This window comes from Trichoderma gamsii (assembly GCF_001481775.2).
Source record: "Trichoderma gamsii strain T6085 chromosome Unknown Scaffold_57.2, whole genome shotgun sequence".
Taxonomy (NCBI): domain Eukaryota; kingdom Fungi; phylum Ascomycota; class Sordariomycetes; order Hypocreales; family Hypocreaceae; genus Trichoderma; species Trichoderma gamsii.
In genome coordinates, this window is record NW_020171394.1 from 124,699 (window position 1) to 147,825 (window position 23,127).

Genomic DNA, 23,127 nt, shown 5'->3' on the forward strand with positions numbered 1-23,127 from the left:
GCAACTCTAGCCATTGCACCCCACCATCGCGGTCCAGCTTCTCAACCCAACACGTGTGCCAGTACGAAAGAGAACACCTCAAGTGGTGGGCAAAGCAACGCATCTCTTCCTTCTAGGTACTGCCAGCGTTACTTCGCAATATATGCAAGGCAGAGTACCTCAGACAGTGTTCGCCTTCACTTGAGATTGAGCCCACAAGTATAAACCCCCTATAGTGTATACAATCTGGGCAATTACATTGGCACCTTCTCTTTCGGCGTATATGTTGCGCAATGTCTTGGCCTTGGAGACTGTAACTCAGGCTGCATCACCCAAGAGACACTACAATTGCAACCCCCGTCAGTAGAGTCCCGGAGAAGCACTCACGCAAGCCGCGTATAGTTTTCGCCAAAGTTGGCCCTGCTGGAGATACGAATAGCAAGGAACATCGTGTATTGGATACCTACCAAACATGCGGCTGGCTCCAAGCGTGTTCCATTAATAAATGAGACAAGATAAGAATAACTATCAGCCTTACATCGGTCCCGAGAGATTGGAAGTGATGGGGCGCTAATCGCCACTTCTACCCAGCCGCTGTTACACTGAGGGCCGAATATGGATAGGCGAAAGGGAAAAACGACAAATCTGGCCCGGCCGCGGCGGCAGTGCCGAGCAGAACGGTCTCGACCCAGAGATCTGGATGCGCACTCGCTACAGTCAAGAAGGGTAACTGGAATGCCGATCACCAAGGCAGGTTTCGCTTTGGGCGCAAACAATCCAGACAGCACAGCCAGCAACCGGCGATCAATTTACCTACACTCCCCTAGGTTCCTATGTACTCCAAGTGAGACATTGCGCAGTACATGCTCCGTGGCGATCCAAAAGAAGAGGCCTCGTCCTTGTTTTGTACATCGCCTTGTTTGCCGTCTTCGGCATGGTCAAATTTGTTGCCGCAGCAGCTGGAATCTGCTCAAAGGATTCCGTACGCAGATAGCAGCCCGTGGCTATTAGCGTCTGCCGTCCATCAGGCCATTTTTTTTTTTCAGCCGGGGCAATTTAGACGCTCCAAGCAGAGCTCGATGACGGCCTCCCGGCGATCACTGACGTTTAACTAACTCCCAATGAGCCATGATTGTCAAAGAAAAAGATGATACGACGATGCTAACTCTGGGATGAATCAGGAAGCCCAAATTCAGCCAGCGAAAGGCGACTAGAACAATCGAAACCATCGTTCTCAACTCGTTGACAAGGCGCTTTGGTTGCAATAGGCGACGCTGTGCAAAGCTAGGGCCAGCCATTCGGCTTCCATCCAATACGGAATGTGGGGGACGAATCTCGGGTTATCGGGGGCTCATCCCACTACAGTAAGAAGAAATAAAATTTGACAGCTGAGTCGAGGCCAGCAGGGCATGTGTCACGGCCTGAGCGTGAGCTACGGCTGAACCCTGTCTGCATCCAACTGCTCTCTGGCGACGCCAGGCCCAGCCCTTTGGATCGCTCCTACTCCCAAGGCTAGCCGCAGCTTTAGCTACCTCAGTAGTATGCTACAGGTCCGGAGCAATAACACGTATTAACTTTCTAGTACCTGACAGGCCAGAGGCAGAGTCAGGGACACGCATATGAATGCGAAGCTGTACGCCCGTAGGGCAGTGGATTATCACGCTAGGATGGCGCCTACGGAAAGGGGAGGGAAATGAAAATCGACCGATCATACAAGCACATACTTGTACGTCACATATAAAACTCAGCACTACAGGACTTTGTTCTGCTCGCTGATCTATGACTCTAAGCTGGGCTGCAGATCACATATCGCTGTGATCATGCTGCCAGATCGGGCATGGTAAACATTGAGAGGCAGGCTGATCCTTTACCAATCGCGTCCAAATCTTGGATGTGGGAGACGACCACGCCAGTAAATCTCGCCAAGCCTGAAATGGTGTCTTTTTGCGTCACTTAGGCGAGGCGCGACACACCCCCCAACTCTCCTTTTCAAGCTGTCGAAATATGCTGAGGCCAAAGCCAAGGCCACACGCGCACACCCTCATGCCCCGCGCGCATCAGTTCAGCCATAAACGGAGCACTAGCAGCGGCGTCGATCCATTGGCCAACTGTACGGCAAGAACATACATTCTACAGGGGATGTGATAGCCACAATCCGCGGAGCATAGACGGCGCATGATGCTACTGTAGACCGTTCGGGTCTTAACCAAGGGTTCGGAAGCTTAGCCCCGCCAGATACATCGGTCTCGATCGTCTCTCTTTGGCGCAGAGCAAAGTCAGGAGGTGCTAGGACAGAGAGGGGAAACAAGCTTCAACTGATCTACTCGCTAGGCTAAAAAAATTACATTTTACCAGCTGAATACCCTAGCTCATCGGCCTAGCCCATCTCTGCCGCAGAGATCTAGACTACTGTACAGCAATACCTGGTACAAGCTGTGCGACCTGTTTTAATCTATTCAGCGAGAATCCAATGCTGGCTCTTCTTTTTTTATCTTCTTCTAGTGCCGTGTTACATACCGCTGCTTTTTCAAATACATTTCCTCCTTTTAGGATCTGATATTGATTTCGACATATAGTACCTACTACTGGGATTGAACGTAAACTTTGTACCCTCTCCCGTTTTTAAGGGGGAAAAAAACTACCGTTACACTAATATGAGACAGTGGTGCGTTTGACAGGATGTAGCTAAAATACGCAGAGCAAGACTACAACAACGCTGTGGATCAATCTGATCGTTGGATGCGGGCTTGTCTAGGCATTGCTGGGCTGCGAAATACCTAGTAGTATCAAGGAGAATTCGAGTATCCGCCTATTCTCTTTTGGTTCAGAGCAATGAGAAACCCAATCGATCAGCCTCAGCCTGGTTTGAAGCTTGAAAACAAGCAAGGGATACACGCCTTTACTCCCCTTGCAACCCAACGCAAACGTGACTTCGGTCATGTGAGCGACAACAGGAACCGCGGGCCGAACTCGGTTTGCATTCAAGTCATTCTACATCTGCATGAACTGACCGGACCAAGCAGATGTACTAGTTATCTAGATTGGATGGAGCAGTGTACGAGTAAGTGTCGTGGGCTGGGCTCTTCCAACCGTAGCATTCCCCCGCCAGTACTAAAAGTGGCGTGAGAATGCAGATGGCCCCAAGCGGACACCAGATACTGTGTTGGGTCTTCGGCGAGAACGCAAGAGAACGAGGATCATCTTCACCAAGATACGAGCAGCAGTGTGTCTCTCGCTCTCTCACGGGTACTTGGACGTGCACTATACCAACCGATTCACACGGCGGATGGGTGGGAGAGAAATGCGGGGTCATGGCTGCGGGACAGCGTCTCATCAGTTCGTGCAGGGTTTTCGGACTTGGACCCTGGCCATTTGGATATTAACCTGCCAGCAAACGTTTGAGCTTCCACACAAAGTGATGCAGAGAGAAAAGCTTGTATAGGATCACTATGAATTACAGCATGAGCGACCTTCCTCTTGCTAAAAGCAACAGCCACGCTGGGAATCCCACCTGCAGTGCGGCTGGCCCGAGACTCAACGAATCGGGCCAAGGGGTGGGGTGTGTCGTTTCGAGGCCTCAGGGGCGTGCAGGTTGGGAAATCAACCAAAATCCCCGCGGCCGGACGGGGAGATTAGTGCGGTCTTGGGGTCCGGGCGGCCACGTGGATGGATCCGCAAACCCTGTCCCTTAAGCTCTCGATCGAGACTTGCGAGTGTCGCTCATTGCCCTGTTGAGCAGCTGTGGTACGCCATCGATCCTTTCAAGTGCCTGGCTGATCGGGACAGCCCAGAGCGCTAAGTGACAGCTTCACAAGCTACCAAGCTTCGCGGCGGCACGACCCTCATCTAAGTTTGTTTGCTATTTTATTTTGTTTTTCTTCCTCTTTCGTGACCATATCGTAGCCCTAGACCGAGTCTACCTGGGCAATACAGAGCGCGCGCTCCTACAGTATGCGCGGCGTTCCGGCCCCTGCCGCTCGGAGATGACAGACGCTCGTGGGTCGCGATTAGACGCACTTGTTGACTCCTACGGAGAACTCCGCACACTCACCGTCGCAAGAATTTGCATGATAGACCCCTTGCAGGAACGAAAAAGCATCGACTGCATCCATCTCATGTTCTCGAATCTGCTCTCAGCTTTGAAACTGCAAGCCTCCGGAGATTTTAACGAGCACCACCGCCCAATGGTACGCTGCAATTGCCTAGCTCTGCAGGGTGGGCTGTGGCGCAAGGCAAGGTGTTCGGCCACTCTTGCTTCTAGCCCCATAGAGTTTCAAGATATCCTTCTGGATAAAGATCCAGTGCAGGAGGAGCATGAGGAGCGTTGTCAAAACTAGCTAGTCGAAGAGATACAATCTCGCATCCTAGCCAGTCAAATCGCTTCCCGAGAATTTTTAGGCTCCCACATGGCAAAGGGTCATAGCGCGATACCAAGATTGCGCGAGGAGACTAGGAGAAATAGAAGAAGAAGAAGAAGAAGAAGAAGAAGGGAGATGGGGAGATGGGGGTTGAGAGGCAGAGAGCGACCGAGAACGAAAAGCTCCGCGTGGCTAGCCGGCGCCAGACTACGGAGTCATCTCCTTTTTCGACTTGAGCTGTGTCTCCCGCAGGATGAGAAGGCGGCTTACACGAGACGGCAGACTTGGGATTGCCTCATAATCCAATGCGCACCTCTGCCGCAGCCAGCCGCGCAGCCATCTGACCAGAATAACATGGGCAAAGTGTGCACCAACCACCCGGCGGCTACTCGATACGATGAATGGGTGAGCAAAGGCGTTGATTTGGCGCACAACTCTGAAGCGGCAGTGCCCGCCCAACCGCTCTAATCTGGGCTGACGGGGCTCTTCCATTGGTTCGCGCCGACGAGCGTGCCATCCCACGTGTGCCTGATATTGCCCTGGCGCTCTGCTGGTTCCCCGATGCCACTTCACAGCATACATGTACATAGGTCCGGGATCTCCTGAGTGTGGGGATATTGCTCATGCACCACACTGCATCCGAGGGCGGTGGTGCGCCTGGGCGTCTGGCTCGGCGACTCTAGTTGGACGCCGGGTACAGGCGATTTGGCCGATTGACCGTCCTACCGGAACAGTCTTGTCCTCAAGCAGGGGTAAATTGTTCGCAGAATTGTATTTTCCAACTCATGGCAACGCCCCTCTCCCCCTTTTGGCACTGCCAAGACCAAGGTATTCCGTCGAACAGAACAGCACGAGTATCACCAGACAGTGCAGCGGGGAAACGCCTCTGAAGCATGTCAGACAGCAACTGCAGCCAAGACAGCATGCAGCCCTTTTGGAAGCCGACTTCCGCTGCTTATAGTCTCAGCTAGAAAGTCCCGTTTATTTGCTTCCATTGTTATTGGTACCACGGGCTTTATATGGAAGGGAGAGAGAAAAAAACAAGTGCCGAAGTGGCCTTCGCCGTCAACATGTGAACTCCGGCGGTACGACCCGACAAAAGCGCGGGCCGTGGCCAAGCAACCACTGCACAAGTATTTACTGCAAAAATCTCTATCAACGGACCCATCAGCAATGAGACGTAACCGAGAAGCGACTGATGCTGTGATATATGTGCCCCATGAGGCATGTCGAATGCGTCAAGATAACGGCATTTCGGCATAATGTACTCCAGAAAACCGACGGGCTTTTTTTTTCCCCTCTTGGTGCAGGGTAGGGGAGGGCATCATGTTGCTTTCGCGTCGCACGGAACCTTGCATAGGACTTCATCACGTTACAGGCGCTGCGTACGACGCAGAAACAAGACAAGATCTACGGCATGCATGTCACAGGGGAATCATAGGTGGTGGGCTCGACAAGCTTGGCGGATGAAGTGCTGACAGTTGTTGACGTTGCACCGCACCTGGTATAATTCCAATGCATCCGATAGCCAGACACCAATGGTGAACACACTGTGGCATGCCTTCCAGCGCTGCAGTGGCACAGGTCAGCCTCGTCTCACAAGCAGCTCTTTGAGCCTGGCAGTCTGGCCCAGTCAGCTTCTCACCCGAGGGATGTGTTGTGGGCATCGTTGCACACATCCCGAAGCCTCTGTGCAGCCCTCCTCTCCAAGGCATCGGATCAGTCCACATGAAGGCAACAGAGAGTTAAATTCGTCATAACTCCTTCCCACCGTACTACCTCCGTACCTTGCCTTAATGAAGCATGCGAGATTATTTTGGACTGGGGATCTTCTGAAAGCAGCCATGCTGTGGTATGCTTGATTTCCAGCTTCTGCTGAGAAGACGGCACTAGTAAATCGACTTCCAACGGAGCAGATTACGGAGTGAGAGGGTCCCGCTCAAGGATGCATGTCAACCGGGCGCCAGAGCCCCATCGCAGACGTTGTCCCTGCCCATACCTATCTGCAATGCTATATGGTGCGCGCGCATGACACGCAGATAAGTCCTTATGTTTGCCTTGTACTTGTAGTGCCGGCTTACCCCCTTAACCCCCCGTTGATGTCGTCTGAGTTGGAAATGTCATATTGAGGCTTTATAGCATACTAGCAGTGCTTGGTCTGGCTAAGCTTGCTTTTACACATTCGCAGGGCGAACACGGTCGCGGTCAGGCGAGCTATTTTTTTTTTTTTTTTTCTTTTCCGGTTGTCGTTACGCAGCATATCGAGAAGCAATCGGGAGTTGAATATACCGTGCGCCTCCACAAACACACACACCTATCCATGGCCGCAATAAGTTCCTAGCCAAGGGGAGGGCACGCTGAAGGATAATTTGTCAAAGACGGCTGCCGTACCCTCCAACAGCACCGACCAGTCTCATATTCTGTGGCAACACAAAGCATTATGAAAGCAGTAGTAGTACGGTAGGGTTTACATGACAAGGAGACTAAATGACTCCCTCTCAGTCAGAAATGGCTAGAATCCCAAAGTGAGAGGGATGTGTGCTAAGACATTGCAGCGTCCAGTGCGGATGTGTAGAAACCAGGGGGGAGATGTAAGTTTTTTGGGTGTGAGACATGTTCCTTTCCATGGCCGTGGAATTTAATGGTGCTACAACCTATTACAACCGTCACTTCGTACGAGGTTACGGAGGACTTGTAGTCCTACTGTCTCTTCAGCTTTTCAACAGGGCTGGTGGATCCGAGGACATGAAGCACCTGCTGAGGCCCCCAATCTTTCCCCTCACAAAGGGTTGTTCGTACGGAATGCTAAGGTTGATTGTCTATAACGTCGATTAACTGATATTTGACTTGAAGTTGCCCTCTAAACCCCTCTCCCCTCTTCTTTTATTCCCTTTCCCAACACCGGAAGCCAGATTTCTCTCTCTCACGCCTCTTCTAGCTTACTCTAGACGCAGCGCGTTCGAAATCTCAAGCGTCATTTTCCCATTCTCAAGTTTCACGACCCTCACGCTCTCGAGATCCTTTACGACCCAGTCGGGCTCGGCCCCCACAACCTGTTCCACAGTGTGGCTCGTCACCAGTCCCAGGACCTTGCAGCCCGCAGCCTTGCCAGCCCTGATGCCGGCGGGACTATCTTCGAGGACGAGGACCTCCCCGGCCTTGTCTTGTAGGGTGAGCTTCTCCAGGCCGATGCGGTAGCACGTCGGATCGGGCTTGCCGTTCTCGACAGACTCGGCTGAGATGAGATGCTCAGGGGTGCCGAGCGAGAGCCTCTTGAGCCAGCCGCGGACGAGGGGCTGGGTGCCTGAAGTTACAATGGCCCAGGGGAAGGAGTGGGAGATGATGGAGGAGAGGAGAGAGCGAGCGCCGGGGATTTCGACGACGTCGTCGGCGTAGTTTTTGGGGAGCTCGGCTTCCATTTTTGTGACGTCTGTGAGCACATGTTAGGCTATTTTCTTTACTCATGATTTATGCACAGCTCTCTCTCCTGTGAGACTCTATGGGAATCTGCTCGCTCGAGGAAAAATTGCCCAATAAAGAAGTTGGGATCGCCAAGCCCAGATTCTCTGGGAATGTGTCATGTAAAGATTACTTGCGGGATTATCCACTTGGAACATGGCCGACAAGAAAGCTGCTGGTAAAGAAACAAGATAACTTACATTCCCAATTGGCTTTTTCAGGCGCAAGAATCCTCAAGATGTCTATACTCCGGCGACCATGGGAAGTCTCCAAGATGACTTCAGGGGCGACGCCGATTTCCTCACCGACTCTTTAATATCAACGTGTCAGCAGAAATCTCGTCTTTTTCTTGTGAAGAATGACTTGTGCTGTGGGATGAAAGGGTAAGAAATTACGCTTGCCAGTGTTTGACGACTGCTGGGGTAGAGTCGATGATTGTTCCGTCCATGTCAAACAGAAAGCCTGAAAATGCAACCTCCTGAGTAGGGAGGCTGTAATCCGGCTGAGATCCCATCTTGGCTGTCTAGTAACGGAAATAATGCAAGAAAAAAAGAGAAAAAAAAAAAAGCTTTTGAAATGGCGAGTGCAAGTTCACAATCCGTAAAAGCAAAGAGATGAGAGCTGATGAGTGTAGTTGGCTAAGTTCTTGAGTCGCAGATATGAGGTCTTATATAAAACAGTTCGCGAAAGCTTATTTAAGAAGAAGTCGGGATCTTGATAGATTTCCAGATTGTAAACCCCCCCCCACGTGGCAATTCCGCACTTGCGGGGCTTCCTCACAGCGTTAGACTGGCTCTACAGTAAGAGATTTTTTCCGACCCGCAAGCAAAGGCTAAAGAACGCAATGACTTCTCTTCTCCTGGGATGTCTGTGACTACGGGTTTGTTGAGTTTATTGGAAACTCGGCTAGATGTTGCGGAGTAACCAAAAACTGCAATATCAATGGCTTCTTGTTTTACACACTCCTGTATCGATACTTGGTGATTGACATTGCTTGCAGGGGATTAATGTCCAGTTGGTTCAGTAGCATCAAGCAAGTGTTTCCGCAGACGAGGACTTGTAGTATTCCTCGATGGCGCCGATGGCATCGTAGTTATAACACCAATCTCTCGTTCCCTTATCCGTGATTCCACCTGGTCCGAGCCGTTGACCAGTTGATTTACATCTTTGAACGGAGTTGCCTCTATTACTAGTATCGTTTTCCAGCGGCCAGATCTCGTCATTGTGCGAATGGCCAAGAGCTTCGTAGAGAAGCCTGCGTTCTTCTTCACTTGAAGTATGCAATGAGTCTCCACCATGAAGACTCGCCTCTTGCACGGCTTCGGCTCTCGGTTTCCGCACCGTTTCGAAAACGTGCAATGCATGTTTCAATCTCCGCGCGTCTGCTTCATTTGAGAAAGCAAAGCTGGATCCAAGAGGGCAGGCAAGGTCTAGGGCGGCTGCAAGGGCTGCTGCATCCTCGACGGCGATGCTGACGCCCATGGACATGTAAAAGGCCATTGCATGGGCAGCGTCGCCCATAAGGACGAAGCGGCCGGATTCGTGAGCCCAGGAAGGCAATGGCGGGACGGAGTAGACTGGGTAATTGGCGATTTTGGGTGTAGAAAGGTCCAATATGCGTTGAACACTGCCCCAACTCTGTATTAGTTATGGGGAGCAAGAGTTGGATAATATGACGTACCGAGGTTCAAAGTCTTTGAACAAGTCCCGGACTATCTTTCTGCATTCATCTGCAACAAGGTTCCTGGTGTCGACATCATCTCGGTGAGTGAGAACAATATTAAGCAGGGTGGCATCTTTGATCAAATATGTCATGCATGATACCTGCGGAGCAATCCAAAAGTTTGAGCTGCGAGACTGAAGGTCTACCAGGCTCGAAGTTGTTGGATCGGCTTTGAGCTTGGAGACTTTAGCCGTCATACGAAAAGCGGCCCATCCAGTTGGTTGACTACCAGGATTCTTGTTCCCCAAAAGTTTAGATCGGGCGAGAGAGTTGATTCCTGAATTAGTCACAAAGATTGGTTAATTATCAAGCTGAGCCCCTGGATCTGTTATGGGAGATGCCAACCCCCTTTTTTCGGAAGGCAATACGCACCATCGGCGGCAACAACAAGATCGGCTGTTAGTCTTTTGCCATTCCGCAGCTGGACCGCACCATTGGCGAAATCATACTCAACGACTTCGCTATCCAGGAGTAATTCACCGCCGGCTTTGATGGCGTGGCGATGCAGGATATTGTGTAAGACGGCCCGATGGACAACAATGTACGGGGCGCCGTACTGATTTTCCATTTCCTTGATTCGAACATGGCCCAAGAGTTTGCCGCTGCCCCCATCCCATACATGCAGGTTTTCAGGGATGATAGACTCCGCCAGAAGATCCCCTTTAAGACCCCATCGAAACAAGTATCTTAGAGCTTGTGGTGTCATCTGAACGCCGGCACCCAGCTCGGCAAGTTGAGGGGCAGCATCGAGAATTGTTACTTGGTGGCCAGACTGGCCGAGGGCAATGGCTAGCGAAAGGCCCGCGATGCCCGCTCCCACGATGATAATCTTCATGGCGTCTAATCACGAATGTGACTGATCAGAGAATGGCAGCGCCACAAGTTTAGCAGACTTGATATGATACGAAGAATGGTAATGGTATATGTGATATGCTAGAGCCCCATCAACAGGTCAGCATTTGTTTATCTTGGACTTTCATACGGACACTCCTCTTTCTGCCTCCTTCTTTTTGCTTTTGTCAATGCTCACAAGTGAGTTGTAGATGCGGCTCACCCAGTTCCTAATAATAGTAGTCCGATGAGCGGCACGGCGTGGTCAGAAATGATGTGGATATTGAGTGTATAGGATTGGCTCCAGCCCCGCGGAAGGCTGCCGCGTGCCGTGCCTCTTTTCTGGGCTTATTCTACTGCTGCAAGAAGAAGGACGAGGGAAAACGGGTCAATGTAGCCAAGATAACGTAGAGCTCGAATTGGTTAGCATGATGTTATCACACTGGCCGATTGTGGGTGCTGGCAGTTTGATGCGCTTGGACTGTTGGCTGTAGATGTTCGATGCCCGATTTCGCTAATGCGAGTAAGTCTTGTAGAGACTACTAAAGTACTGGGGCAAGTAGCGTAGCAGACAGGTATCTACCTAAGTAGGTAGGCAGTCCTTGAATCTGCCACGAAATGTATCCAGTGATCATATGAGAGGGTGCACTTTTGGTGTATGGTGGCTTACTTGCTGTAAGTGAGGACGTTGTACAGCTGTCTTCGTAAGATCCATTGCATGGCGTCTGTGCTCGCTGGCAACCTCGGTGTACTTGGACCCCGCCAAGCAACTTATGGTTATTCTTGGCTGGCAATCCAAGCTGCACTACTGGGTATATCCAGCGTCCACAAACAGCAGCGGCATGCACTGTAGCGGGCGCTGGTAGGTGCCCCATTACTAAAACCTGAACCGCTTGCGTCTATAGCACGCTATACCAACGGCACAAGCTACGTGTACGTGGAAGCGAGCACATCTGCCGAAGCAAGCTCCAGAGCTGCCAGTGGACTCGCCAGCTCCAGGCGGCAAAGCTCCCCCCCGTCCAGCCCTAGCGCGCTCTAGCGGTCCATCCCCCGCACCTCGGAAGGCTGCGGGTTATAATGGCGTGCGTGCCTAACCAGCAGCGACAGCACAGCGCTGTGCCCGCAATTGGAAGACCTGTCGCATGATAGCAGCTTGGTCTGGTGGCAATTGATGGCCTCTGCCAAGAATCGAGACTGCGCATCAAGGCCCGCGTGCTGTGCCTGTGCTACGTCGCAACAGCCAAGGCCCTGTACCTGATCTATAGATAACGAGTGTGTATCTACATAGTAGTACCTCGGCGGGCTCCGAACTAATGCCCTGTTCTGGGCGCGGTTCTGGTTCTGCGCAACTCGCGGAGGCGTTGCCCTAAGCGGTGCCCGTGGCTTGTTGGCTAAAAGATATTAAGGCAATCTTGGGTCCTCCAAAAGTGACGTTTCTCACCACCTCTCTAATATCTCAGAGCTGTGGCTGCTTGGTTGTCCTAAGCTGCTGAATACTCAAGGATCTGCTCTTCCTCTTGGACATACCTTATTATATATCCTATATCATGGGCTCTCAGGTGCAGGACGAGTTCACAGTGCTGGTCACTGGATTTCAGGTTTGTGTAACCGCAGCCGTTTCTCCTCATTCCGCGTTCTGGACGATGCTGACGATACTGCTCCCAGCCTTTCCGGCCTGAATATCCCGTCAACCCGTCGTGGGAAATCGCCAAATCCCTCCCAGAGTACCTCCCGGCGCGGAGAGCAAAGGACCCCAGCTCACGATATGCCGTCAACACGCCGCCCGTCCGCATTCTGGTGCATCCCGAGCCCATCCGAGTCAGCTACAAGACGGTGAGGGAGCTGGTGCCGTCCTTTTGGGAGGAGACGTATGCCGGTCGCAAGATTGATCTCGTCATCCACATTGGCATGGCCGGCCCGCGGCCCATGTACCAGATTGAGAGTCGCGGACATCGCACAGGGTATAAGAGCCCCGATGTCGATGGCAAGCATCTCGACTCGTTGGATGGGGAGCGAGGCGAAGACTGGGTTTGGCACGGCCTGCCGGAGACTCTGAGGACGGACTTGGATATGCAAGACATCTGGGAGAGGTGGCAGCAGCACAGCTCGGTAAGGCCGTTTAGTACTGGGCAATCGTTATTAGCACTGACACAAAGCTTGCCGTATGCGCATAGATTGATACCGATCTCCGAATTTCAGACGACGCTGGCCGCTATCTCTGCGACTTCATCTACTACTCAAGCCTGGCAACCTGCTATAAGCAGAACAAGCCGAGGAAAGTCTTGTTCTTCCACGTGCCTGCAGATCCTACCGAAGGGATGCTCAAGCAAGGTCATGAATTAGCCGTCAATCTCATCCGAGCCATAGTGGAGAGCGAGGTGGCGGCCCGTGATCAGAACGCGGTGTAGGCAGCGCTTTTTGGTTCTCATATTGGGCAGTTATTAGTGGTGCTTATTGGTTTTCGTACAACGGCGTTGAGGGCCTGTTAAATAGGAGAGATGGGCATCAGGAATGGAAAGAGAAGGGAAGGACTTTGTTTGGATCATGGCGACTCTGGCTGGAGGGAAAGTGGGCTTGGACGAGGTATTCCCCGAGAAAGAGGCAAACGATGGATGATAGGAAGTGATATAATGGGTACTTCAATCTGTTGTTGCAAGATTGTCAGTTGATATTAACGCAATTCATAATTCATATCTCATCTTACGATTGAACGTATCTTGCTGTAAAGAGTAGACGCCGATGCTCGTCGCAAATGGCCGCCGTCTGATTAGACTTCGGACAGGACAGGCCAAGCACTAAAGTCCCTTGTATCTTTGTACCTTGGCCGCCAAGCGGGGCTTTTCGCCGACTTGGTCAGCTTCCGTTTCTCGGCCGGCGACTACGTGCAAGAAGCTCTCTGCCACTGCGGGCTTAAACTTGCTCTTCTTTATATACTCGTCTGTTTTCTCTTTCTTGCTATAGATCTCTCTGATGAGCATTTTATAGCGATCATACATTGTTCTCTGACGCACTTTTTTTCTTTTCAAACCTTCCCACTTTCAAACAAGAAAATCTCTGCCATTATGTGTCGAAAGGCCGCTTGCAGTACTTGCAGTAAGCATTCACTCATTCTTTCACTGCATCCATCTCCCTTTCTTTTACACATATCTATAAACGGATTATCCATACTCAACCATTCTCTAGACAAAGCAACCTGGTGGGGCTGCGGGATGCACATCCCAGGTGTGCTGGACACCATCCCCGAGGAGGACCGCTGCGTTTGTGAGCCCAAGGTCGAGCGCGACGGCAAGCAGTATCCTCCCATGGCCGCATCTCCCAACTGACTCGTGGGATGGCTGGCGGGGATGGTTTTATGGGTGAAGGGCAAGAAACCGGGGTGGTCGGCGGAGGGGGTAGTTGAAGAGAACTTGAAGTAAGAAGTGTCGTTGGGGATGTGTATCTCTGAGTATTAGCTGCCAGCATGAAATGAAAGACATGACTGAGTTTAAAAGTGCACAAACAGTGTGATTGAGATTGAAGAATGATGTGTTCTTGCAGCACGCCTTTACGAGGTTGTAATCAGAGGCTGACATAACTGAACGTTGCTATATAACGCTAGAGTTTATCCAAGAAAGTCTCAAAGTATGCCAATATCCAACCAATTTAGACATGATTTCCGTGAATGTGTCCCTCGAGTAGAATAGCCAGTGCCCTATCTCCTTCTCGCACCGCCAGCAGCCCCACCATCTCCCCTCTCCGCCAGACTGACAACCTCCTGAATGCCCGCCGCCTCCTGCTCCTCTTCCAACGCCGTAATCTCCTCACGGCAATCCCACCACTTCTCCTCGGACAGCTCAAACGCCTTGGCCTTGATCTCCTTGATGGCAAGCGTCTCTGGCTGGATGTTCTTCCAGCGGAGGTTGGTCATGAGGATCTCCTGCCACTCTGCCGATGTGCGGACGAAGAATTCGCGACGAGATTCAAAGGGCTAAATTAGATGATATCGTTAGATATACAAATTGTATGAAAAAGGGGGCAGAAAATGGAACAGAATGGGGAAAGTTTACTCTTGGATGGGGCAAGCCATCATCGACTGATGTGGCAGCCGTATCGGTCTCTTCTTCTTCCGATGTAATCGATGGCGTGGGTGCCTCGGAGGAAACCTCCGATACTTCATCTTGCTTCTTCTTACGCTTGCTTGCTGTATGAAGCAGCTCAGGCTCGTCCTGCTCATCCTCATCCTCATCCTCCTCGTCTTCATCCTCGTCATCATCCTCATCATCTTCGTCATCCTCGTCCTCAGATTCCTGGAAAACCTTGGTCAGCACATTGTTCCCTTTTTTGTATACAGCAACACTTACAATCCAGTCTTCCACGGGTTTGTTAAAGATTTCCTTGTATCCATCCAGCTTCACGAGGTCGATGGCGTACAGATCGTCAAACGTAAACTCGCGATCGCCCTTTTCATAAGTACCGCCGTAGATGTAGAGTACGTCGTTCTGGACCGTTAGTTGAGCGTTGAAGCGCATATGCGGCGGCTCCATAGTAACCGGCATCTCTCTAGTGGGCTTCTCCTCCTCCTCCGGCTCCTCAAGCATCTTTTCCAGCTCGATATCGTCAGCATTCTCTAGCGAGGTTCCAGCTTGGAGCGCCGCCAGCTGTCGCAGCAGCTCTTCTTCGTTCGCCTGAGCTCGGCCACGTCTGCCGACTCGCTGTTCGGATGTATTCTTCTTCTGCTGGCGCGGCTTTCGTGCAGCGAGAGGCATGAATCTGTTTCTCTCAATGTTCCACGCAAATAGCTGATTGAAAAACTCGCTGTCCATTCCCTCCTCGCTCTGCTCGACGTCGTGGACGCCGCCGAAAAGAATACCACGACCCTTATGAAAGGCCATGGTAGCTCCGGCACGAGAAGGCGTAGGCGCATTGGCCGGCTTCTTTCGCTTCTCCCATCTTACTGTTGGAGGAGCATTTGAATTTCCCTCAGCTGGGGGCAGAGTCATTCTAAGAAAGTAGCAATCCTCATGGACCTTGGGCAGGAGAACGTTTTTCTGCCCCTGAGGTTGACTTCCTTTCTTTTGCTTTTTGAGCTGCACCGTGGCTTTGACTCTCGAGTAGCCTCCGCAAAGGACAGCTCCTTGTTCAGATGGCAGGAAGGTGAATGAAGATCGGGCATCAGGCTTGAGCTGAGCGGGCGGAAGAACGGGGCTGTGCCAGACGTAGTTGACAGTGTCGAATATCCACAAGTCTGCGAGGTACTTTGTCTGGTTGGATGTGTCCTGGAAGCCTCCAAACAGGATGACGTACTGCTTCCAGTAAGTCATCCGGTGTCCGCTTCGCGCCGGCGGGCTCTTGTCCTTGCCCTTGACCTCGATTTTGGTCCATTCCCTCGTTGCGGGCTCCAGCCTCCAGAAATCAGAGTAGTGGTGGAAAGTACCCTGCTTTGGAGATGAAAACTCTCCGCCAAACAAGTAGACATAGGCTGGATTTGACGACCTCGTCCAAGCATGACCGGATCGTGGGAGAGGTGCGTTGGGAGAAGTCACACAGCGCCACTCATCGCGGTTGATGTTGTATATGTGCAGATCATTGAAGAATTGCGCAACGGAACCGTTAAAGTACTCTCCTCCAAACAATAGCAGACTGTTGTTCTCATGAGGAGAAGCCATAATGGTAGACGCTGATCGGGGCTTTGGTGGCCCGTCGATAACCGTCTCCGTAATTTTCAAGAATTGCTCCTGTTGGCGGCGATACTCTTCCAGCACCGCATCCAAGTCGACATCCTCGGCATCGCTGCCCTCAAGCTTGGCGGTCTTGCTTTTGATCTTTTTCTCTCCTTTGCTGGCCTGCTTGGCAGCTTTCTCAGCCTACATGAAATTCGGTCAGCGAATGTCCCATGGAGGGGCAGCACTTGGAGGGGTAGTGATGAATAGAGATTTTTCTGAATTGATGGCTACCTTTTTTGCCTTTTTGGCATCCGAGCCGCCCTTCTTCTTATCTTTGGCCATGGCTAGAGTATTTTATTTTCTAAACAAATCGGATGCTATAGCTCCGCTTGAGGACAAGGAACGAAAAGAGTCTCTTTCGAGCGGGCCGCGTTGATTGGTAGAGAGGTCTAAGAAAACCCTTCTACAGTACGTAAATATTTTACAAACTGTGCAACTCGATCTTAATTGATCAACACAGGAAACAGCATTTGCCACCAACGTCATTCAAGAAAGAGTCTCGCGAGCTTTTTACTCATATAACATACTGAATAAGTTTGGGATATGTGTAAATAATATATACTCTGGTATAAGTATAAATCCTTTGCTCAAACACTGATGAAGACGCTCATAATCATACATGTCATAGATGAAGTGGTGAGGACTCATTCTTCAGACGCTGGTGAAACTTCTCCCGGAATATAGGCGCCCATGGCCTTGCTGGCCCCCTCCACGCAATATTGAATAACTTCAAGCTTTTGTCCCCCTGGTGCGAGTTTCGCAATCTGGCGAATGTCGCTTGTTCTTGGGAGGAACAGCAGGTGGTCCATTTTCTTATAGGCTTCATGTAGCTGGTTCAGGCTATAGGGCTGCATCGTACTCAGATCAAAAACCTCATCAGTTCTATATCCAGGCCCACCCCATGGAGGGCTGGCAAAGACCATGGTGGTCTGCAAATCAACTCTCAGGTCCGGATGTAGCGTTTCTGGTGAATTGACGAGCTTATCAACATAGTCAAAGCTGTCGCCGAGGATCCAAGTAATTGCATCCGGGTCAACGCCGTACAGCTCAGCGTTATGCTGGGCGCAAGCAAGCGTATCAGCGTCACGTTCGATGGAAATTATACGTTCCCATCGCTCGGATAGAGCAAATGCAATTGTATTGCCCCCAGCGCCACCAAAGGCATCAATCAAGGTAGTCTTCTTTGGATCGTAGTGGTCTTCAGATAATTCGTACGCAATTTGGCTGAGAAGAATTAGCGAGCATCATAAAGAAATCTCATAGGGCACTTACTTTGCTACGGGTTCGGGTGTGACACCAAACCACGCGTCATCCGTCATATAAACTCCATCATCATAATATGAGAAGATGGAGTATCGTTGACTGAAGTATCTATAAGGCTAGTTAGCACAATGAGTAGGGGTAGGTATTTCTTTCTTGGTAACAAAGAACAGACTTTTGGATGTCCCAGGGGACTTCATGCTGGCCTGCGTAGTGATGGCATTTTTCTGTCAGAGGAAGCCTTTCTGCTGGTTTTAATGAGAAGCCGGAAGGCTCCGCGGTATCATTGGCGCCCAGGTCGGCCATATTGAGGTCCAGTGCTGCTTGGCTCTCTTCTGCTAATAATTTAGTCAGGCAGGCCACATCTTCTCTTGCTTGGGGATTGTTCTCAAGGACGTTTCTGATAATCTCCCACGCAGCTTGAGGGATCTGCCTGGCCTGCGGCAAGAAGAGCTGTGCAGTGGGTGCATCGATGAAAGGGCCGAGGGTATCTCGCGCAAGTTGTAGCTCTACGGAATTTGTCGGCTCATTTTCAGTTAGAGCCATGCTGGCGTTGCAAGAGTCTATTCAATATGAAATCCGTGCCGAAATTGAGTGAAGTAATGGAATAAGATAGATTGATGAATTCTGGAGTAAGACGCGTGGACAACCCGGGTCGCGCAGGGCCGAAGTCGGTTATTATATACCAGATATCGACAACGAATGAGAACTATTTTGATAGAAACTTAAGATTAGATGAATCTGAGAGGCATAAGATGATTTTCCCTGTTGATAAAATAGTATGTAGGACGACAGGTGAATTTCAAGACGAGGCTGAGAATGTAGCAAGAATGCTAGTGCAATCAGATCCACCCCCAATTCCGCTTTTTAAGCCACTAGTGCCTTGGCACTTATGCAAGGCTGTCATCTCAAGGGACAGCTTGCGGCAAGCTCATTTGGTGAGCTTCGACGTCACTCTTCTTTTTCATTAAGCTCATAGCACCAGACTCTCATCTATTCCTCTTCTGCATCCACCAAAAATACTTATACTTTAGCTTTGCATAGCGGCGAGAGACACTCCGGCGACCATGTTTAACGCCCTGAACCGGTTCATGTCTCGCCTGGATGGCGATGCCCCGCAACATCAACATGATCGCGACTCGTTTGGCTTCCAGGTGTTGCGGAACACGAACCTCGACTTACCAATTGAGCCCTGGTTTGATTATATCGTTGGAATCAACGGGAGACCAATTGTATATACCAATCCCGTCTGTCTTTCGCGTGCGACAGAGTGCTGATTGGCGCAGGATAATCCCGACCCAAGCTTGTTCGCCCAAGAAGTACAAAACTGCGCCGGCGGAACTGTAACTTTTGGACTGTGGAGCGCAAAGGTATACATTGGTTCTTCAATCTTAAACGCCAAAAGAGAAGAGAGCGACGAAATCTGACATTATTTGACTCTGAGCAGGGCCAACGTATAAGAGAACTGCATATTCCCGTGCCCGTGGACACCGCTTCGCTCGGACTGTCTCTTCAGTTCGCGCCCATCTCGCTCGCGGCCAACATTTGGCACGTGCTTGATGTACCAGCCAACTCACCAGCGGATGTAGCGGGACTGTTACCTTACAGCGATTACATCCTTGGCAGCCCCGAAGGCGCATTGCATGGTGAAAGTGCTCTTGGAGAGCTTGTCGAAGATTTTATCGGACGACCGCTCCGATTATACGTTTACAATAACGAATACAACGTCGCGCGCGAAGTCACGATACAGCCTAGCCGAAGCTGGGGCGGAGATGGAGCTCTGGGATGCACCTTGGGCTACGGCGCGCTGCACCGGTTACCAGCTCCGTTGAGCGAACCCGTCAACGCTCCTGGAGAAACAATGTTCGATGGGGAGTTTAACGAGAAGAGGTCAAACGAATACATCTCAACACAAACTAGCACCCCGCCGCCGCCGCCTACGGGAGGCGACTTTTTGGTGCCCGCCCAGATTGTTGATTCAGCGCCTACGAGTGCGCCTCCACGTGGTGGTACGCCGCGAGGTGGGAAGAAGAAGGAGCGTCATGTTGCCAACAATGATTTCATGGACGACTACCTCAAGGAAGAAGAACAGAAGAGTATAGCGCTAGACAATGCGCCGAAGAGCAAAGGCACAGGTCTGCCGCCGCCTCCCAAGGGAGCTGGTGGTCCACCAAAGGCCGAGCCAAAAGGAGATGAAGTTGATAGTGGCGGAGCGTAGAGCATGAACTTGAACTTGATATATTTCTCTTAAACGAAAAAGACTCCTTACTTGCTTGGCTAGGATCAAACTTGCTTTTTCTCTTTCCCTCTAGTAAACTCTCTCGTAGATATGATTGAGGAATTCGCCATGTTTTATACGGCCAGCGCCATATGCTTTATTGAAGTCGCTATTCCGCCACGTAATTTCCGCACAACTGCTGCTCCGACAGTAGCTCCGACCGCTGTTTAGTTGATGAAGTTGACACAGAAGAAATGCAGTATCAGACTGCAGACAACGTAGTCGGCAAATGCTCTGTGAATCGTCTGTTAGCACAACGACTAGGATGCGCGCACAATTACATGTTGATATATATTCTCTGCTTAGTGGATTGGATGATTATGTGAATCGTACCGTTCAGGAGATACCTCTGGGAAATCGCTCTTGTTCGCGGCCGCCGTCTGTATACGTAGCGAGACTAGCTTTTTGTTAGACACTGTTGATCGATCGATTCGGTAGGTAAGATATAGGTATGAAGACGTACTTGTCAAGACAAACTGTCCAACTGTTGCTCCAAAACCAGAGAGAAAAGCATTGAAGGGCTGCGACGAAGCATTAGCACCAAATCAACCCTCCCAAAGAGCACATCATCCAGCTCTCCTGCTACGTACATAATTGCCGGCCAAGATACAGTAGAGGAATTGCAGTGCGCCCACGACGGCGATGAAAGCGAGGAACACGTCGATGAGCTTTGTTCGCTGTGGAGTTTCGTTCATGTAATGCTGGTAAATGTTCTGCAGCACTTTGTCCCAGTTCGCCGGGGTGTTCTTCGCCAATGTCGATGATGGCTTATGTTGAGCCGCAGGGACTGAGCCCGCGGTTGTGGTGTCCATTTGGGTGGTCGCAGCGGCTGAAGGAGCCGGTTGGGCCGCGTTCTTCTTGGGGGCCATGGCGGGCGAGTTTGGGCAGAGCGTGCTGGGTTTGGCTTTGGAGAGGAATTGAAGCTCGTGATGATATCGATTGATATTCGGCTGCTTGGAAGCACTTTAGTCTGGCCTCCAAGGTACTTTGGTACAATTGCGGCCACGAAAGCTCCAAGCAGGTCGGCGAGCTGTGATTGGCTCGGAATCTTGGAATCCTGGGGGGCCCCACGTGCCCTGATCTGTCAATCACGTCAATGCGTTTGCGGCCTCACTCGATTCCGAGCACCGACGCCCTCGGCATATAAAGACACTCCATCTTGTCCGTCTCGAGAAATTGTATTAAACTTGAGGCTCAAAGCTGAGAAAAGCCATTCATAATTTTTTCGCGATCAAACACACTTCATCATGGTGAGTCATTGAGGCTCAATTGCTCGGCGTAGAGCTGGAGAGTTGGCGGGGCGCAAATCGACTGACATCAATCTCTGTACTATAGGCGGCAACATCTAACCCTCTGGCTACTACATCCTTTATTCTGGGAACCGTCACTTTCGGCGGCGGTGCCATTGGATTTGCCAGAACTGGCTCTGTTCCCTCTATTGCCGCTGGCTCTCTGGTTGGCCTCTTGTGTATGTGATTCACCAGTCTCAGCTGCTGACCTAGCTAACGTGTCTTGTCAGATGGCGTCGGTGGATATCGCACTGCCACCAATGCGAGCTACGGCGTTGAACTGAGCTTTCTCGCCTCCGCCATCCTGGGATTCTCATCCATTCCTCGAGCAATCCGCGGCAGGAAGCCTGTTCCTATTGTGCTCAGCATCATCTCACTCTTTGGCCTCTACACTTTTGGCAAAGCGCTGCGCGCGGCTGCTTAACTGGGGAGCATTCTGGCGTATCCGTGTAGTGGAGAGAGATAGAATATGTTTAGCTATTAAATAAATCTCAGCAATTCGTTAACTCCCAAATGAGCACCAAACTTGTTTTCAAGTGGTCTCTTTCATGCTTCTTGAAAGAAAGAAAGAAAAAAAACTTGTAAATTGATAAGGTAAAATGGCTATTCTTTTTGCCACCAGTTTGTCCTTTTTTTGTTTTCCAACGCCGGTCGTGAGTAACATAATATGGCTATATAATACAAGAATAGAGAAGCAAAGATGTATGCATAGACTTTTGCAGTAAGGGTTGAGTTGGGAGAGCGATAAGATGAAGGGTGCCTTGGCGTATATATGTCTCTTAGAGGCCCAACTCTCGCTGCTGTTCCTTGAGCTTATCTCGCTTTGCTCTCGCAGCGGACCTGTTCTCGGCTTGCTTTGCGGATCGCGCCTCTCGCAGACACTTGTCTACCAGTCTCTTCTCATCGTTGCAAGCGCCTGTGGCTTTGTGCATGAAGCCCTTTGCGTGGCATTCTTCGAGAGCGGCAATAATGTCTTCGCAAGCTGGGAGACGGCTGTTAGAAGAAAAGGCGGCGATATAATTGCTTTGAGGAAACATGTATTCTTACGAAGAGCATTCATTGTGTGCAAAGGAGGATGCATTTTGAATTGATCGTAGCGCAATCGCAGAATTTGATTTAATGTACTTTTGTAGTGGAGCGAATCGAGTATTTCGTAGGCGGATGTTGATCTGGAGAAAAGCTTGGGCGGCTTGTCTCGCTGGGGCTGCCCGCTGATAGCGATGCCAGTGCCGGGAATCAACCGGTGCTGAGGTTGCAATGGCGCGGGATGGCCACAGAAACTCGACCTCGACATACATCGCGCATCATAGAGATAGCGGGCCTCTCTCTTCGGGCTTCTGTATCTTTTTTTCTCTTTTCCACAGCGATCATCATGTCGTCATCACAGCAGGTTCCTGCGAAGAAGCAGCAGGGTATGTGCTCATCGGAAGGAGACAGAGTTTCTTTTGCCCTACTCCCAACTCCAACCTCTCCGCTATCTCTCATCTCATTTTCACTGTGCTGACGATACTCTAGATCTCCAAACAACTTACTCGAATTTCAAGAACACGCTGCAGCAAATTGCTTCAAAAATCGGCGACATTGAGCAGGAAGCTGAAGAGCACAAGTGCGTTTTCCCCTTTCACTTGCTCTCCTTTCACCTTTTCCCTTCCCCTATTCTGGTGCTTCATGTAACGACTTTTGGCCCCCGCGCTTTCTCGCCAGGTCTCACATCTGCCCTATTCATGGCCCCCATCATTACGCCTCACTGCAGTCCTACATATCGTTATCACACCGCTGATTTAATTACTATTCTAGGCTGGTTCTTGAAACCTTGGAGCCGCTTGCAGAAGATCGAAAGTGTTTCCGTTTGATCAATGGTGTGCTCGTAGAGAGAACGGTGAAGGATGTGGTACCGGCATTGCAAACAAACCAGGAGGGGCTAAAGAAGGTCCTTGATGATTTGGTAAAGCAGTACAAGAACAAGCAGGATGAGTTGGATAAGTGGAAGGTTTGTTCCATGTCTTTCTTCATGAGTCAGCAGCCAGCTAATCTATGCGTCATGCCAACAGAAAAAGAATAACGTCCAAGTAGTGCAGCAGTGAGAGAAACGCACAACAGCTTATCGCAATTAATAAAAAAAGAAGGAAAACAAGGCAAATCTCAGCCATATCAGATTTCAAGTTCTCACCCGTGCGGTTACTAAGCAAGAGCATGACCATCTATCAGCAACTATACAGAATCCATCATCCATCATCCACAGCCCACA

At 50.7% G+C, this 23,127-nt stretch overlaps 10 protein-coding genes across 10 annotated transcripts; 5 read left to right on the forward strand and 5 right to left on the reverse strand.

Moving 5' to 3' along the window:
- Nucleotides 1-8,825: 8,825 nt before the first annotated feature.
- TGAM01_v210163 (hypothetical protein) lies at nucleotides 8,826-10,354 on the reverse strand (the record flags this gene model as incomplete). Its single annotated transcript, XM_018805751.1, has 3 exons — nucleotides 8,826-9,423; nucleotides 9,478-9,796; nucleotides 9,892-10,354. 3 exons carry the CDS (start codon nucleotides 10,352-10,354, stop codon nucleotides 8,826-8,828), a joined length of 1,380 nt encoding a protein of 459 aa, XP_018660941.1.
- Nucleotides 10,355-11,897: 1,543 nt separating this feature from the next.
- TGAM01_v210164 (hypothetical protein) lies at nucleotides 11,898-12,758 on the forward strand (the record flags this gene model as incomplete). The annotated part of the gene is made up of 3 exons (XM_018805750.1): nucleotides 11,898-11,948; nucleotides 12,016-12,459; nucleotides 12,525-12,758. 3 exons carry the CDS (start codon nucleotides 11,898-11,900, stop codon nucleotides 12,756-12,758), a joined length of 729 nt encoding a protein of 242 aa, XP_018660940.1.
- Nucleotides 12,759-13,208: 450 nt separating this feature from the next.
- TGAM01_v210165 (hypothetical protein) lies at nucleotides 13,209-13,673 on the forward strand (the record flags this gene model as incomplete). Its single annotated transcript, XM_024550734.1, has 2 exons — nucleotides 13,209-13,443; nucleotides 13,534-13,673. Coding segments are annotated over 2 exons (375 nt in total), but the record flags the coding sequence as incomplete, so codon positions are not given.
- Nucleotides 13,674-14,041: 368 nt separating this feature from the next.
- Nucleotides 14,042-16,334, reverse strand: TGAM01_v210166 (hypothetical protein; the record flags this gene model as incomplete). Its single annotated transcript, XM_018805749.1, has 4 exons — nucleotides 14,042-14,317; nucleotides 14,397-14,636; nucleotides 14,691-16,193; nucleotides 16,284-16,334. The coding sequence occupies 4 exons, from the start codon at nucleotides 16,332-16,334 to the stop codon at nucleotides 14,042-14,044; spliced, it is 2,070 nt and encodes a 689-aa protein (XP_018660939.1).
- A 362-nt stretch (nucleotides 16,335-16,696) lies between these two features.
- On the reverse strand, nucleotides 16,697-17,858 carry TGAM01_v210167 (hypothetical protein; the record flags this gene model as incomplete). Its single annotated transcript, XM_018805748.1, has 3 exons — nucleotides 16,697-17,276; nucleotides 17,325-17,423; nucleotides 17,488-17,858. The coding sequence occupies 3 exons, from the start codon at nucleotides 17,856-17,858 to the stop codon at nucleotides 16,697-16,699; spliced, it is 1,050 nt and encodes a 349-aa protein (XP_018660938.1).
- A 521-nt stretch (nucleotides 17,859-18,379) lies between these two features.
- On the forward strand, nucleotides 18,380-19,530 carry TGAM01_v210168 (hypothetical protein; the record flags this gene model as incomplete). Its single annotated transcript, XM_018805747.1, has 3 exons — nucleotides 18,380-18,544; nucleotides 18,599-18,682; nucleotides 18,760-19,530. The coding sequence occupies 3 exons, from the start codon at nucleotides 18,380-18,382 to the stop codon at nucleotides 19,528-19,530; spliced, it is 1,020 nt and encodes a 339-aa protein (XP_018660937.1).
- A 227-nt stretch (nucleotides 19,531-19,757) lies between these two features.
- Nucleotides 19,758-20,459, reverse strand: TGAM01_v210169 (DAD family protein; the record flags this gene model as incomplete). The annotated part of the gene is made up of 4 exons (XM_018805746.1): nucleotides 19,758-19,824; nucleotides 19,924-19,987; nucleotides 20,054-20,111; nucleotides 20,181-20,459. The coding sequence occupies 4 exons, from the start codon at nucleotides 20,457-20,459 to the stop codon at nucleotides 19,758-19,760; spliced, it is 468 nt and encodes a 155-aa protein (XP_018660936.1).
- Nucleotides 20,460-20,837: 378 nt separating this feature from the next.
- TGAM01_v210170 (hypothetical protein) lies at nucleotides 20,838-21,303 on the forward strand (the record flags this gene model as incomplete). Its single annotated transcript, XM_018805745.1, has 3 exons — nucleotides 20,838-20,840; nucleotides 20,926-21,058; nucleotides 21,110-21,303. 3 exons carry the CDS (start codon nucleotides 20,838-20,840, stop codon nucleotides 21,301-21,303), a joined length of 330 nt encoding a protein of 109 aa, XP_018660935.1.
- Nucleotides 21,304-21,658: 355 nt separating this feature from the next.
- Nucleotides 21,659-21,960, reverse strand: TGAM01_v210171 (hypothetical protein; the record flags this gene model as incomplete). The annotated part of the gene is made up of 2 exons (XM_018805744.1): nucleotides 21,659-21,861; nucleotides 21,927-21,960. The coding sequence occupies 2 exons, from the start codon at nucleotides 21,958-21,960 to the stop codon at nucleotides 21,659-21,661; spliced, it is 237 nt and encodes a 78-aa protein (XP_018660934.1).
- A 291-nt stretch (nucleotides 21,961-22,251) lies between these two features.
- Nucleotides 22,252-22,732, forward strand: TGAM01_v210172 (prefoldin subunit 2; the record flags this gene model as incomplete). Its single annotated transcript, XM_024550735.1, has 2 exons — nucleotides 22,252-22,291; nucleotides 22,395-22,732. The coding sequence occupies 2 exons, from the start codon at nucleotides 22,252-22,254 to the stop codon at nucleotides 22,730-22,732; spliced, it is 378 nt and encodes a 125-aa protein (XP_024404524.1).
- Nucleotides 22,733-23,127: the final 395 nt, after the last annotated feature.